The sequence below is a fragment of the Mustelus asterias genome, chromosome 14 (genome assembly GCF_964213995.1).
Source record: "Mustelus asterias chromosome 14, sMusAst1.hap1.1, whole genome shotgun sequence".
NCBI classification, from domain to species: Eukaryota; Metazoa; Chordata; class Chondrichthyes; order Carcharhiniformes; family Triakidae; genus Mustelus; species Mustelus asterias.
In genome coordinates, this window is record NC_135814.1 from 28,570,542 (window position 1) to 28,586,630 (window position 16,089).

At 44.4% G+C, this 16,089-nt stretch overlaps 1 protein-coding gene across 1 annotated transcript in view; it reads left to right on the forward strand.

Moving 5' to 3' along the window:
* LOC144504127 (low-density lipoprotein receptor-related protein 1-like) overlaps nucleotides 1-16,089 on the forward strand; it is a 1,391,705-nt gene that overhangs the window by 1,315,216 nt on the left and 60,400 nt on the right. The window contains exons 82-84 of the mRNA XM_078229303.1: nucleotides 4,597-4,713; nucleotides 4,841-5,017; nucleotides 5,123-5,263. Coding sequence (XP_078085429.1) covers nucleotides 4,597-4,713; nucleotides 4,841-5,017; nucleotides 5,123-5,263 — 435 coding nt within the window. The remainder of the gene's footprint in view (nucleotides 1-4,596; nucleotides 4,714-4,840; nucleotides 5,018-5,122; nucleotides 5,264-16,089) is intronic.

Below are 16,089 nucleotides of genomic sequence, written 5' to 3' on the forward strand. Positions count from 1 at the left end.
GGTCATGAGAAGACCTTGGCGGGTAAGATTAAGGAGAATCCCAAGGCTTTCTACAAATATGTCAAGAGTAAAAGGATGAGATGTGAAGGCATAGGACCCTTAAAAGGTGAAGGGGGAAAAGTTTGTGCGGAACCGTTAGAAATGGCGGAGCTGCTTAATGAATACTTTACCTCGGTATTCACGGTGGAAAGGGATCTGGGTGGTTGTACTGCTGGATTGCGGAGGACAGAAAGGATCGAGCATGTGGACATAAAGAAAGAGGATGTGTTGGAACTATTGAATGGCATCAAGGTTGGTAAGTCGCCGGGACCGGATGGGATGTACCCCAGGTTACTGTGGGAGGCGAGGGAGGAGATTGCGGAGCCTTTGGCGATGATCTTTGCATCGTCGATGGAGACGGGAGAGGTTCCGGAGGATTGGAGGATTGCGGATGTGGTCCCTATATTCAAGAAAGGGAACAGGGACAGCCCGGGAAATTACCGACCGGTGAGTCTAACCTCAGTGGTTGGTAAGTTGATGGAGAGGATCCTGAGAGACAGGATTTATGATCATCTAGAGAAGTTTAGTATGATCAAAAGTAGTCAGCACGGCTTTGTCAGGGGCAGGTCGTGCCTTACGAGCCTGGTTGAGTTCTTTGAAAATGTGACCAAGCACATTGACGAAGGAAGAGCGGTGGATGTGGTCTATATGGACTTCAGCAAAGCGTTCGATAAGGTCCCCCATGCAAGACTTCTTGAGAAAGTGAGAGGGCATGGGATCCAAGGGGCTGTTGCCTTGTGGATCCAGAACTGGCTTGCCTGCAGAAGGCAGAGAGTGGCTGTGGAGGGGTCTTTCTCTGCATGGAGGTCAGTGACCAGTGGAGTGCCCCAGGGATCTGTTCTGGGACCCTTGCTGTTTGTCATTTTCATAAATGACCTGGATGAGGAAGTGGAGGGATGGGTTGGTAAGTTTGCTGACGACACCAAGGTAGGTGGTGTTGTGGATAGTTTGGAGGGATGTCAGAAGTTGCAGCGAGACATAGATAGAATGCAAGACTGGGCGGAGAAGTGGCAGATGGACTTCAACCCGGATAAGTGTGTGGTGATCCATTTTGGCAGATCCAATGGGATGGAGCAGCAGTATAAAATGAAGGGTACCATTCTTAGCAGTGTAGAGGATCAGAAGGACCTTGGGGTCCGGGTCCATAGGACTCTTAAATCGGCCTCGCAGGTGGAGGATGCGGTCAAGAAGGCGTATGGCGTACTAGCCTTCATTAATCGAGGGATTGAGTTTAGGAGTCGGGAGATAATGCTGCAGCTTTATAGGACCCTGGTTAGACCCCACTTGGAGTACTGCGCGCAGTTCTGGTCACCTCATTACAGGAAAGATGTTGAAGCCATTGAAAGGGTGCAGAGGAGATTTACAAGGATGTTGCCTGGATTGGGGGGCATGCCTTATGAGGATAGGTTGAGGGAGCTTGGTCTCTTCTCCCTGGAGAGACGAAGGATGAGAGGTGACCTGATAGAGGTTTACAAGATGTTGAGGGGTCTGGATAGGGTGGACTCTCAGAGGCTATTTCCAAGGGCTGAAATGGTTGCTACGAGAGGACACAGGTTTAAGGTGCTGGGGGGTAGGTACAGGGGGGATGTCAGGGGTAAGTTTTTCACTCAGAGGGTGGTGGGTGAGTGGAATCGGCTGACGTCGGTGGTGGTGGAGGCAAACTCGTTGGGGTCTTTTAAGAGACTTCTGGATGAGTACATGGGATTTAATGGGATTGAGGGCTATAGATAGGCCTAGAGGTGGGGATGTGATCGGCGCAACTTGTGGGCCGAAGGGCCTGTTTGTGCTGTGGCTTTCTATGTTCTATGTTCTATGTTAAACAATTTTCGAATTGAGTGGATAAAGTGCTCTTTCCACTGTATGTCATCAGCAGGAGGTCTGATCAATATTTGTGATCAGGCATTGTTAGCATTGACTGAATGAGCTTCCAGCTCTAATTGCGATTGTCAATGGGAGTATGGGCCCGCAGGAGAAATTTTAAAGGAATGTGTGGAAGGGTCAGGAGTGAAGGTTAGCTGCAGTTTATTGCAGCAGATAATATTTTTATAATGCCTGCAGCTGCTATGAGATCGAATATTGGAAGTCTTTCAGGCTCAAAATACACAAGTCACTACCTTATATCAAGTTGATCTTTCTCTACACCCTATCTATGATTGTAACATTATATTTTGCAACCTTTCCTTTCCTTCTCCCCTATGTATCCTATGAACGATGTGTTTTGTCTGTATAATGCCCAAGAAACAATACTTTTCACTGTATCCCAATACATGTGACAATAATGAATCAAACCGAATCAAATCAAATCAGTATAAGATATGTGTAGTGCAGCTTGTACTTACTTCTTGAAACATTTTTGGAAATTTTTGGAAATCACCACAATGCGTTCTGGCAGGGTTGAGCAACTGATGGTAGCAAAACAGGTAAACACAAAAATGGATTGAGGTCTTCACTATAACATGTGACCCTAAATTGCCTCTGTTAGCAAGGCTTCCACCTGTTCCCAGCAGGCGGTTTAGCTGCTGAAATCAAGGTCCTGCCAAAGATCAGAAGTGGTAGTCAACCAGTGGTAAGTTGGTGGATCAAACGTTTAGATATAAATGGGGTGAGGTTGTATGAGGTGGGAGGTTGGGGAGGGGTGGTGAGATCAGGGAGATGGGGGGTGGTTGTGGCTCGGGGTGGTTGGGTGTTGGTGATAGCAAGTCAAAAAAATCTTCCTTGTTTTCTTCAGTTTCCCAAATGGTACACAGATTGGTTAAAATCTTTGCAAGAAGTGAGGCGTCAGTTTATCATAGAGAGCAGTAAACTGCTATAGGACTGATTTTCTAATCAGCATAGCTGATGCTGCCAAAACTTGGAACTGGGAACTCAAGCAGAAATTTCTATTTTTGTTCATGTAGACGATCTTTTGGCTAGTCCTCTGTGTTCTCAAACAAAACTTGCAAGAGCCTCTTTCGATGTGCTGGTCTTCATGCAACTTCCATATACTTACACTTGCCAGAAGGTTATGAGATAGTGATCTAGTGCAGGGACCCTGACTGATTCCTGTTCTCTTCCTTAGCAATGAAGCATAGGCCTGGCCCGGTTGTTGGCTGCACTGCTTACACTTGTCTCCTAAATATACTGCACCTGACCGTCCTCCATGGCTTTCCTGGTTGCTCATTGCTGAGTGACTATTAGGCATGATGAGTTTTAAGGACAGGCTGGTGTTATCAAAATAGGCCTTTAGTTTTAATCTTTCAGATACTGTTGGTACTTCTTACATAATAATAGCCATGTTCATTAATATATAACCATCCTATTCTCATAGCATCATTCTTCATGGGCACAATGTTTTATCTGTTCTTCCACCAACTGTTTGGCAGCACAACGTTTGCCACTTACCAGTTCCCCTCCTTGGCTTGACTGTCCAGGCTGCTGTTTGGGTATTACTGCCAATACAGCTATGGCTAACTGGCACAAACTCATTCACATGAAATATAATCTTTCAAGAAATGTGAGCACTGTAAACAGTTATCACTTTTAGAGAACAAGGATCTTCTGGGTCTCTGATAGGCTTCGAATTTGATCTGCCCCTTTAACATTGGTACTGACTCTAAGGTCCAAGATGTAAATGCATAGGAAACAGTTCAGAGAACGTTTGCTGAACTAATACCAGGAATGAGCTGGTTGTCTTATACGGAGAGATTGGACAAGGTAAACTTGCATCTGCTGGTGTTTAGGAGAGTAAGAGACGACTTGATTGAAATGCAAAAGATCCTGAGGGGTCTTGACAGAGTGGATGTGGGAAACATTTCCACTTGTGGGAGAATCTAGAACTAGGGGTCAGTGTTTAAAAATAAGGAGTCGTGCGTTTAAGAGAGTGATGAGAAGAATGTATTTCTCTCAGAAGGCAGTGAGACTTTGGAAATCTCTCGCTCAAAAAGCAGAGGTAGATATATTTCTGATAAATAAGGAGGTGAGAGGTTAAAGGGGTAGGCGGGTGGTTACAGTCAGTTCAATTATGATCTTATTGAATGATGGAACAGGTTCAAAGGGCTGAATGGCCTTCTCCTGCTCTTAGTTTGTATGTTCAAAAGTGCTGGGTGGAACTTTGTCCAAGGATCTGCAAAGCAGCAGGTAGACCTCCAGTGGTGCCCTATATCCACAAACTCCAGTTGAATGAGGGCACATCAAAAATTCTGATTTTGGTGCATTGCATCCACAGAGTCCCCGTCAGTGCCAGGAGAGGAAGTCAAACTGTGATAGGCCCTTCAATTTAACTTGAATATGTGAATGAACACTGATAATTCTAATCAAATACTGATTTTCTGGAGAATGTTGCCCCTTTCAGACATAGACATTTAAAAATCTGCACAAAGTCAATTTTAACCATACATCTACCAGTATATCTTGAGAATAAAAAAGTATTAACAATTACTTTTAGTGTTTCTGTTAATCTCAGGCAGAAAAAAACAGCCTAACCATTGAGAAAATCATGGAAAATGTAAACAGAAACATTTCAACATGACAATTCTAGTAATAATTTTTAAGTATGTATTTTTTTTGTCCTTTCTTTAGGATTGGCTCTTGATCATTTTAACCAACGTTTATACTGGGCAGATGCAAAGCTTTCGATTGTAGGCAGTGTTCGCTTTGATGGCAGTAATCCTGTCGCTGTGGCCAGTATTAAACAAGGTGCATAAATTTCACTTTCATAGTTCGATTGTGATTTCAAAGGAATAAACAGACACTGATGGTTAACTTAATTACGTCTTTTTCCACGTTGGTAAATATTTAAGAATGCAATCTTTTTTCTTTGGAGGTCTCCTGAGTCCATTCAGCATTGATGTTTTTGAAGATTATATCTATGGCGTGACGCACACCAACAGTCGTGTTTTTAAAGTTCACAAATTTGGGCGGGTTAACCTCGAATACCTGGTGTCAGGTCTCAATGATGCCTCGGCTACAGTGGTGTTCCATCAGTACAAACAGCAAGACTGTGAGTAACAGCTTATCTTCACTAAACAAAGTATGAATTGAATGCACCAGAGTGTTCAGAATCATGTATGCAGTTAGTAACATGCACTTTCTTTCCATTCCATAGTACCAAATCCTTGCAGCAAAAGGAACTGTGACTGGCTTTGTCTTCTGAACCCTACTGGTATAACGTGTATGTGTCCAGATGGGAAGAACATGATTAATAGAACATGCGTTGATGTGGATTCTCCTACTGCACTACCTTATGGTGAGTACTTCTGTCCTTCCCAATACTAACCTATCTGGACATAAACAACATTGAAAATACCTTCTGAATATTCATGAATAATTTTTATTCCGGTGGCACAGTGGTTAACACTGCTGCCTCTCAGTGCCAGGGACCCGGGTTCGATTCTGGTCTTGGGGTGACTGGCTGTGCAAAGTCTGCATGTTTTCCCTGTGTCTGCGTGAGTTTCCTTCGGGTGCTCCGGTTTCCTCCCACAGTCCAAAGATGTGCAGGTTAGATGGATCGGCCATGCTAAATTGTTCCTTCATGTCCCAAGATGTGTAGATTAAGAGGATTTGCGGGGTCAATACATGGGGTTACGGCGATAGGGCCTGTATTGGATGCTCTGTCAGAGAGTCAGTGCAGACTCGATGGGATGAATGGCCTCTTTCTGCACTGTCGGGGTTCTACGATACTATGCAAGGCTGCAAACAATGGCATGAAATATTATGGGTATTGCATTTTTTGTTAAACTTTCAGTATAATTTCTCTTTCCCCACCACCACCTCCCCCACCACCAGAGAGGAATGTCAGCATGTAAATTAGAACATTTTCAATGTTGCTATCTACTAGTATCACATCAGGCCCTTCCAGATTCGTTCCAATGTTAGTGGATGCATATTAAACCTGTGCCCTAAAAATGTACCTAAAGGGGTCATTGTTATTCAAGATAATGCTTTGCAATATTTTTCAGTTGTTCGCAAAGCATATCCTGCTGTGACATAATTGGCATTGTTTATTTCCATCTCTCCAAGTTGCTATTTTTATTCAGTGTGCAAGGTGGCATTACCAATTTAGTGTTAATTGGTCTCAACCTGTTCTATATTGTTCCATGAATCCTTGTGTGCCAAAAGGTAATAAAAATTGATCTGATAACAGTCTGAGCACAATTCATTCAAGATTTTTACAACTTGCAGAAGATCACCCCCCCCCTCCTCCACATTCCAGCTGATCACCGATTGCAGAGTGTGCAGTTACCCCCCCCCCCCGCCCACTCCCCCTTGGGCGCCACCCCATCCAGGCCCTGCCCCCTCCCCTTAGGCTCTGCTTCCTCAAACCCCGTCCCCTTGGAACTGCCAGGGTGCCCGGTAGGCAGTGCCAGGGTGCAAGGCTGGCAGTGCCATGGTCCCAGGCTGGCACTGCCCAAGGGACACTGCACCCCACACCCTCAACCTCTCGGACTGCCTCAATATCCTCCAGTCCTACCAGCACAGCCATCACGACAGGTCCCCATTGATGTCTGTCACTGCTAGGATCTTCTGGCCCTGCTGAAGTCGACACCATTTTGTACGGGTCACCCGGCCCGCTGGCAGGACTGGAAGATCCCACCGGTGGGAAAGGCTGGAAAATCGAACCCCAAATTATTTATTTAAGTTGGGCTGTGATTCCAGAATGTGAGAGCATGATTTTCACATCCAAATGCAGAACAAAATAAAAAGCAGTTCTGCCTGCATAGGTTCAAAAACACAGTTGAAAAGTTTGCATAAATTAATCAATCAAGGAAGCAAACCACTTTGTGCTTCAGATCAAAAGACCCTGTGAGCACCTTTTAACAATACAACAAAAGCTATTCTAACATTTGGCACAGTTTCTGCTGTCAAAATGTCTATTCTGTGACATTGAAATTCAGTTCTGAATTGGAATTGGATAAATGCAGACTCATTTATTGTATCATAGAGGACCCATTGATGTTTACAAGACAGCTTAATTGGCTTATAACTAAAATTAACAGTAAAATCTTACCCTCTTAGTTAATTTTAGCATTAATCACCGCTCCAGCAGAACTGCATTGCTAATACTGATGGTCAACAACATTAAGTGCAAAGAATTTTAAAGGAAGACTTGACATTTATTTCATACCTTTTTTATTCATTCGTGGGACCTGGACATCGCTGACTGGCCAGCACTTATTGTTCATCTCTAGTTGCCCAAGGGTAGTTGAGAGTCAACCACATTGCTGTGGCTCTGGAGTCACACGTAGGCCAGACCAGGTAAGGACGGCAGATTTGCTGGTTAGTGAACCAAGTGGGTTTTTTCCAACAATCAACAATGGTTTCATGGTCATCAGTAGATTCCTAATTTCAGATATTTTTTATTGAATTTCAATTCCACCAGTTGCCGTGGTGGGATTTGAACCCGGGTCCCCAGAACAGTAGCTGAGTTTCTGAATTAATAGTCGAGCGATTGTCTAGGCCACCGCCTCCTTTTATGGCCTCAGGATGTCCAAAGTGTCTCGCAGCCAAATACATGGCTTTTGAATTGTAGTCACTGTTCTAATATGGGAAATATGGCAGCCAAGCTGTGCACAACAAGCTGACATCAACAGCAATCATCAATGGCCAGGAACAAAAAATAAATGAGTGACGGTTTCTAATATAGGTTTCTGTTGCTTCATTGTCACTGGATCAAAATCCTGGGACTCCCTTCCCAACAGCACTGTGTGTGTGCCCACACCACATGGACTGCAGCAGGTCAAGAAGGCAGCTCACCACCACCTTCTCCATAGCAATAAATGCTGGCCTAGACAGTGACACCTACATCTCATAAATGAATTCTAATCATAGAATCCCTACAGTGCAGAAGGAGACATTTATGCCCGTGGAATCCACACTGACCCTCCCTTATCATACCCAGGCAAACCCCCGGCCGATCCCCATAACCTCACGCATTTACCCCAAGAATCCCCTTAATCTGGACATCTAGGGACACTAAGAGACAATTTAGCATGGCCAATCCATCTAACCTGCACATCTTTGGATTATGGGGGGAAACTGGAGCACTCGGAGGAAACCCACACAGACACGGGGAGAAATTGCAAACTCCGCGCAGTCACCCAAGGCCAGATTCGAACCCGGGTCCCTGGCACTGTGAGGCAGCAGTGCTAACCAGTGCTAATTTTAAAAATTACCCTCATATTTTTAAATGCAGAGTCTTTCTTCTTGGAGCTGACAATTAGTATTAATAGAGAGGGTGTGCTAGAATGAATAGCAATCCTAAAATTAGATGGCAAGATGAAATTTCAACGTTAGTTTTATATGGTTTTAGAAAGGAAGGAGGGTCAAGCAGCCTGAAAAGTTTTGTGACTCCTCTCTGATTCAACAAATGTATCTGCATTCGTGCTATTCAGGCTCAGAAATTACTTTCAAAGTTGCTGAATAGAAAATTAGACCGCAGAAACTGTGCCAAATGTTTGAATAGCTTATTGTATTTTTAATGAAAGTGCAGGCAGGATCTTTTGATCCAAAGTACAAAGTGGTTTGCTTCCTTGATTGATTAATTTCTGGAGACTTTTTACTTGTATTCTATAGACAGAAGTGGGATTTTATTCAGCATTTGGGTGCGAATTCTGCCGAGCTGCACAGTTACAAAGTTATATATTTAAATATTCATATATAGGATTTCAATTGTGCCTAACAACGTGACATCAGTAAGTTCATCTGATAGCTGCACTCGATGAGAGGTTGGAATCGGGAGTTTGACCAAGATCAGCAGTTCTTTCTGAATGCTGGTATGAGAAAAGAACTTAGAGTCACAGTTATACAGTGCAGAAGAGGTTCTTCGGCCCCTTGAGTCTGCACTGACAAAACTACACTAAATCTACACCAATCCCACTTTCCAGCACTTGGCCCATCACCTTGAATGTTATGAATTTTCGCGTGCTCATCCACGTACTCTTTAAAGGTTGTGAGGTTTCCCGCCTGTACTACCCTCCCAGGCAGTGCATTCGAGACTCCCATCACCGTTTCGGTGAAAAAGATTTTCCTCACATCGCCTCTAACACTCCTGTGCCCCTCACCTTAAAATTATGTCCCCTTGTTATTGACCCTTCAACTAAAGGGAACAGCTGCTTATCTTATCTTATCTTATCATACCCCTCATAATGTTATCTACTTCAATCGGCCTCCCCCTTCTCTACTCTAAAGAAAACAACCTGAGCTTACCCAGCCTCTCTTCATAGCTCAAATGCTCCAACCCAGACAACATCCTGGTGAATCTCCTCTGCACCCTCTCCAGTGCAATCACATCCTTCCTATAGTGAGGCAACCAGACCTGCACACAGGACTCCAGCTGCGGCCTAACCAAAGTTTTGTATAGCTCGAGCATAATCTCCTTGGTCTTATAATCTATGCCACCACTGATAAAGGCAAGTATCCCATATACCTTCTTAACTATCTGCCAACCAGATACATCTGTTACTCTGAGCTTCCTAATGTCTTGCCATTCATTGAGTACTCCCTTGTCTTGTTACTCCTTCAATGTGCAATTTTCAGGGTTAAATTTCATCTGCCACTGATCTGCCTATTTGACAAACCCATCGATATCTTCCTGAAATCTAAAACTTTTTTCCTCACTATTAGCCAATCTTTGTGTCAACCAAAAACTTACCAATCACACCCCCCACTCACATTCTCATCTATATCATTTATATATATCATGAAAAATAAGGGACCTAGAACTGATCCCTCTGGTATGCCACTGGACACCAGCCACTAGTCTCCAGTCACACAAACAGCCTTCTACCATCACCCTCTGTCTCCTTTCACTAAGTAAGAAGTCTCACAACACCAGGTTAAAGTCCAACAGGTTTATTTGGTAGCAAATACCATAAGCTTTCGGAGCACTGCTCCTTCGTCAGAATCCTTCGGCATCTCCACATCATGACTACCATCGACACCGCAAACTGCCGGCTCCAAGTGGACATGATCTCCAAGAATATCGCGCATATCGACACAGACATCAAGTTTCTACACGGCATCTCCACATCACGTCCTTTCACTAAGCCAGTTTTGATGCAACTTGCCTAGTTACTCTGGATCCCAGGTGCTTTTACCTTCTTGATCAGTCTCCCATTTGAACCTTGTCAAAGAATTTGCTGAAACCTATATAAACCAATATCAACTGCACTACCCTCATCGACACACCTGATTACCTCCTTAAAAAATTCAATCAAATTTGTTAGGCACGACCTTCCTCTAACAACCTGATCTTTTGCTGCACTGTAAGACATTAACTTTAGCATTGAATATTACATGCTTTAGAGGGCCAGGGAGAGAAATCATGGACCCTGGTATTTCTCTTGTTTCTGAACCCCTTATACACCCCATGCTCTCTGTCCCTCCCACCACCAGCACTCATCCCTCCCCCTCAATCATGCATGTTATCTATTCCTCTTTCAAGATTCACCAATCAATTCACAAAACAATTACAGAAAGGTCCTAGTAACATGCTTATTGATGGCACCTGGTTACAAATATCATCCTATATGCAGCATGGGTCATTAATATTAAGAACAGTAACGATGTAATGCAATAATCGTTTGTATGTGCTCTAGAGATGATCCCAATCTGGCCACTCAACAAACCAGAGACTACTCCTTTTACTTGAACATCATCATGGAAATATTGTTAATTTGACAGAAAAATATCCCATTTGTTATTAATTTGTTATTAATGGCACCGTGCAACAACACCGGTTTTGGTGACTGTTTCAATCCTCATAATACATTAACATGTTCTGCGCATTGTTTCCTATGGACACAGTGAAAGTAAATTCATATTTGGGGAAATATTCAATGCTTGCAACCCATATATACTGCACTCGTTTTTTTTTTCAATTCTGTAGAAGAAATAGAATATTTTCTTCTGCCTGGTTGCAAGATATTATTCAATATAATTGGAATAGAATCATAGAATCCCTACAATGCAGAAGGAGGCCATTAGGCACATCGAGCCTGCATCGACAACGATCCCACCCAGCCCTATCCCTGTAACCCCATATATTTACCCTGCTAATCCCCCTGACACTAATGGACAATTTATCATGGCCAATCCATCTAACTCGCACATCTTTGGAGTGTGGGGGGGAAACCGGAGCAACTGGAGGAAACCCATGCAGACACAGGGAGAATATGCAAAGTCCACACAGACAGTGACCCAAACTGGGAATCGAACCCGGGTCCCAGATGCTGTGAGGCAGCAGTTAATCACTGTGCCACCGTGCTGTCCTTTATTCAATTATTCAATAGAAGGGATATAATTGGATTCCATTTTCTCGGTGATCACAGAGGGTAGAAAGATGACTCCTGAGCAACAAAGTGGGATGATGGAACAATATAGGTCTTCATTGTCAGTCAGAAGCATTGGAGGTGTCAGGTGTCTTTGTGCAACACAACTTTTATGAGGCTGGGAACAGTCAGAAAATTCCAGCCCTTTTGTTAAGATATCCCTTCGTGACAAGTTGGGATTTTATTCCCAGACTTTGCAAGAGTGATAAACAATACCCGAGGGGAGACCCACCGACCCTGTCGAAATGCCATGGGAATCGTGATGCCCCACTAAATGAACCATTGGCCAAAAATCGGGATCTCGGATGGGAAGGCAATCGGGCTTCACCCAACCAACACTACTGACCCCGAATGGTTTCCCCCCATGTCAGGAGGCAACCCAATTATTGTGCAAACCTACTAATTGTAATACAATTAGTGGGCTGAATGGCCCATTCAGCAGCATCCTGACATTCACTTGCCTCCCCAATAGGAACTGCATCAGGTTGGAGGCAAGGGGTTGATCTCTGCACTTCCCCACGGGATGGGGGACCTGTGGCTTGACTGCCACTTTTAGCCCTGGCAGACCTGAAGATCACCGTTGGCATGGTGATTTCAGGCAGCTCTGTGATCAATATCTTCATTCTTGCCTGTCAACATAACCCATCTCCTGCCTAATTAGTTTTAAACCATCCCTTGAGCCGTACATTCATCTGCCCTATCCTTCTATTCCTATACTCATTAACACATGACACCAGGAGGAAGCCAGAGATTACAACCTTTGAGGTCATGCCTACTGAACTCTCTAAATTCTTGTGTAAACTTTGAAGTGGCCAGGTCCCTTTAACCTCCATGCCCCCGGACAGTTGGCATGTAAACCACAGCAGTACTCCATTCTGCAGCAGGGATTAACCATTCTCTCTGTTAAAAGCTGCAGGTGTGAGCAGACCCATTTGAAGTCCCCTAACAGAGAGGAGATGTCAATTTCACTGGGGGGGCGGGAGGGGGAGGTATTGCCTTCTCCACAGCTGTTCACCCAATGTATTCACACAGCTTTTATTTGAAGTCTCCGAGCTTTCATAGAAAGCTGAAACCTCCGAAACTCTATTCCATTAAAAAGTTTTGATCGCTTTCAATTTCTTAGTACAGTACTTTGAAACAGGCTTTGATTCACGGCTCAATGGTTTTTACTCTGCCACCAGTCAGTTGTGTTTCCCTTCCCTTCATGCATGAATGCATCTCAAATATCTCCATTTGTCCTCAAGGTTTACAAAGATTCTAAGCCTGATTGACAGCTGTGGTTTCTTCAAAGGAGTCAAGTGGCCTGCAAAAGAGGAGGTGAAACCACTTAACCGCCCCACCTGTACCTCCACTCCATAACCCATCCCCTGCCTAATTAGTCTTAAACCGTCTCTTCAGCCATAGATTTATCTGCTGAATCCTCCTATTCCTATACTAACACATGACACCAGGAGATTACAACTTTTGAGGTCATGCTTTTCAATCTCCGACTGAACTCTCTAACTGCGTGTTGAAAGACCTCATCCTTTTTTCTACCTATGTTGTTGGTACCAATGTGAACCACAACCTCTGAGGGCTCAGCCTCCCCCTTCAGAATGCCCTGCAGCCATTCAGTGATATCCGTGACCCTGGCACCAGGGAGGCAACGCACCATCCTGGAGTCACAATTGCAGCCGCAGAAACACCTCTCTGCACCCCTCACTTTTGAGTCTTGTCCTTCTAGGTGGTGGAAGTCATGGATTTGGGAGGTGCTGGCGAGGAAGTCTTGATGAAGGGGTGAGGCCACATTGGATTTGGTACTGGGAAATGAACCGGGCCAAGTGTTAGATTTGGTTGTGGGAGAGAACTTTGGAGATAGTGACCACAATTCGGTGTCTTTTGTTATTGCAATGGAGAGGGATAGGGCCGGACGGCAGGGCAAGGCTTACAATTGGGGGAGAGGTAATTATGATGCGATTAGGCAAGAATTAGGGGGCATAAGATGGGAACAGAAACTGTCAGGGAAAGGCACTGATGAAAAGTGGAACTTTTTCAAGGAACAAATACTGGGTGTCCTTGATAGGTATGTCCCTGTCAGGCAGGGAGGAAATGGCCGAGTGAGGGAACCGTGGTTCACAAAAGAGGTGGAATGTCTTGTGAAAAGGAAGAGGGAAGCTTATGTAGGGATGAGGAAACAAGGTTCAGATGGCTCGATTGAGGGTTACAAGTTAGCAAGGAATGAGCTGAAAAAGGGGCTCAGGAGAGCTAGGAGGGGACATGAGAAGTCCTTGGCGGGTCGGATCAAGGAAAACCCCAAGGCTTTTTACTCTTATGTGAGGAATAAAAGAATGACCAGGGTGAGGTTAGGGCCGGTCAAGGACAGTGGTGGGAACTTGTGTATGGAATCAGTAGAGATAGGCGAGGTGATGAATGAATACTTTTCTTCAGTGTTCACCAAGGAGAGGGGCCATGTTTTTCAGGAAGAGAAGGTGTTACAGGCTAACAGGCTGGAGGAAATAGATGTTCGGAGGGAGGATGTATTGGCAGTTTTGAATAAACTGAAGGTCGATAAGTCCCCTGGGCCTGATGAAATGTATCCTAGGATTCTTTGGGAGGCGAGGGATGAGATTGCAGAGCCTTTGGCTTTGATCTTTGGGTCCTCGCTGTCCACGGGGATGGTGCCGGAGGACTGGAGAGTGGCAAATGTTGTTCCTCTGTTTAAGAAAGGGAATAGAAATGACCCTGGTAATTATAGACCGGTTAGTCTGACTTCGGTGGTTGGTAAATTGATGGAAAAGATCCTTAGGGATGGGATTTACGACCATTTAGAAAGATGCGGATTAATCCGGGATAGTCAGCACGGATTTGTGAAGGGCAAATCGTGCCTCACAAATTTGATAGAATTTTTGAGGAGGTAACTAGGTGTGTTGATGAAGGTAGGGCGGTTGAAGTCATATACATGGATTTTAGTAAGGCGTTTGATAAGGTCCCCCATGGTCAGCTTATGATGAAAGTAAGGAGGTGTGGGATAGAGGGAAAGTTGGCTGATTGGATAGGTAACTGGCTATCTGATCGAAGACAGAGGGTGGTGGTGGATGGAAAATTTTCGGACTGGAGGCAGGTTGCTAGCGGAGTGCCGCAGGGATCGGTGCTTGGTCCTCTGCTCTTTGTGATTTTTATTAATGACTTAGAGGAGGGGGCTGAAGGGTGGATCAGTAAATTTGCTGATGACACCAAGATTGGTGGAGTAGTGGATGAGGTGGAGGGGTGTTGTAGGCTGCAAAGAGACATAGATAGGATGCAAAGCTGGGCTGAAAAATGGCAAATGGAGTTTAACCCTGATAAATGTGAGGTGATTCATTTTGGTAGGACAAATTTAAATGTGGATTACAGGGTCAAAGGTAGGGTTCTGAAGACTGTGGAGGAACAGAGAGATCTTGGGGTCCATATCCACAGATCTCTAAAGGTTGCCACTCAAGTGGATAGAGCTGTGAAGAAGGCATATAGTGTGTTAGCTTTTATTAACAGGGGGTTGGAGTTTAAGAGCCGTGGGGTTATGCTGCAACTGTACAGGACCTTGGTGAGACCGCATTTGGAATATTGCGTGCAGTTCTGGTCACCTCATTATAAGAAGGATGTGGAAGCGCTGGAGAGAGTGCAGAGGAGATTTACCAGGATGCTGCCTGGTTTGGAGTGTCGGTCTTATGAAGAAAGGTTGAGGGAGCTGGGGCTGTTCTCTCTGGAGCGGAGGAGATTGAGGGGAGACTTAATAGAGGTTTATAAAATGATGAAGGGGATAGATCGAGTGAACGTTCAAAGACTATTTCCTCGGGTGGATGGAGCTATTACAAGGGGGCATAACTATAGGGTTCATGGTGGGAGATATAGGAAGGATATCAGAGGTAGGTTCTTCACGCAGAGAGTGGTTGGGGTGTGGAATGGACTGCCTGCAGTGATAGTGGAGTCAGACACTTTAGGAACATTTAAGCGGTTATTGGATAGGCACATGGAGCACACCAGGATGGTAGGGAGTGGGATAGCTTGATCTTGGTTTCAGATGAAGGTCGGCACAACATCGTGGGCCGAAGGGCCTGTTCTGTGCTGTACTGTTCTATGTTCTATGTTCTATGACTTGCTGCACTGCATTCTGTAAATAGTATGCAATACACCAATGGTGCCAAGCTTCTCGAATATTGTTGCAGTTGGTCCATCCAAGCAATTGCAGAGCATTCCATCACAGTGCTGGTTTGAGCCTTCTACATGGTGGGCTTTGGTGTAGGGATTGGGGGGTCAGGATTTGAGCACTCACCTCAGAATACCCAGCCTCTGACTTCCTATCATAACAATGACATGTATGTGATTGTCTCGTTGAGTTTCTGGTCATTGGTGACTCCTCAGAATATTGTTGATGGGGTCTCAACCATGATTATGCTATTGATAGCTAGACTTGTTGATTTATGATCACATGGAACATTGGTGGCGTGAATGTTATTTAACACTTTTCAGCACACATTGAATGTCTTCCAGATATTTCTATATGCAGCCAAGAGTTGTTGATCTTCTAATTGGTCTGTTTTCTTATTTTAATGTTCTCAACTCTTTAACTATCTTCTTTCTGTTGTAATGCTGTAAATATTTTGGCTTCAATTACATAATTGATTCCTATCTGCATATTTAAAAAGGGAATCAGCAGCACTGGGTTGGCACCCTTGCTGCCTTCATTTTAATATTGCAGTTGAATAATTCAGGGAGAATTGGATTGTGT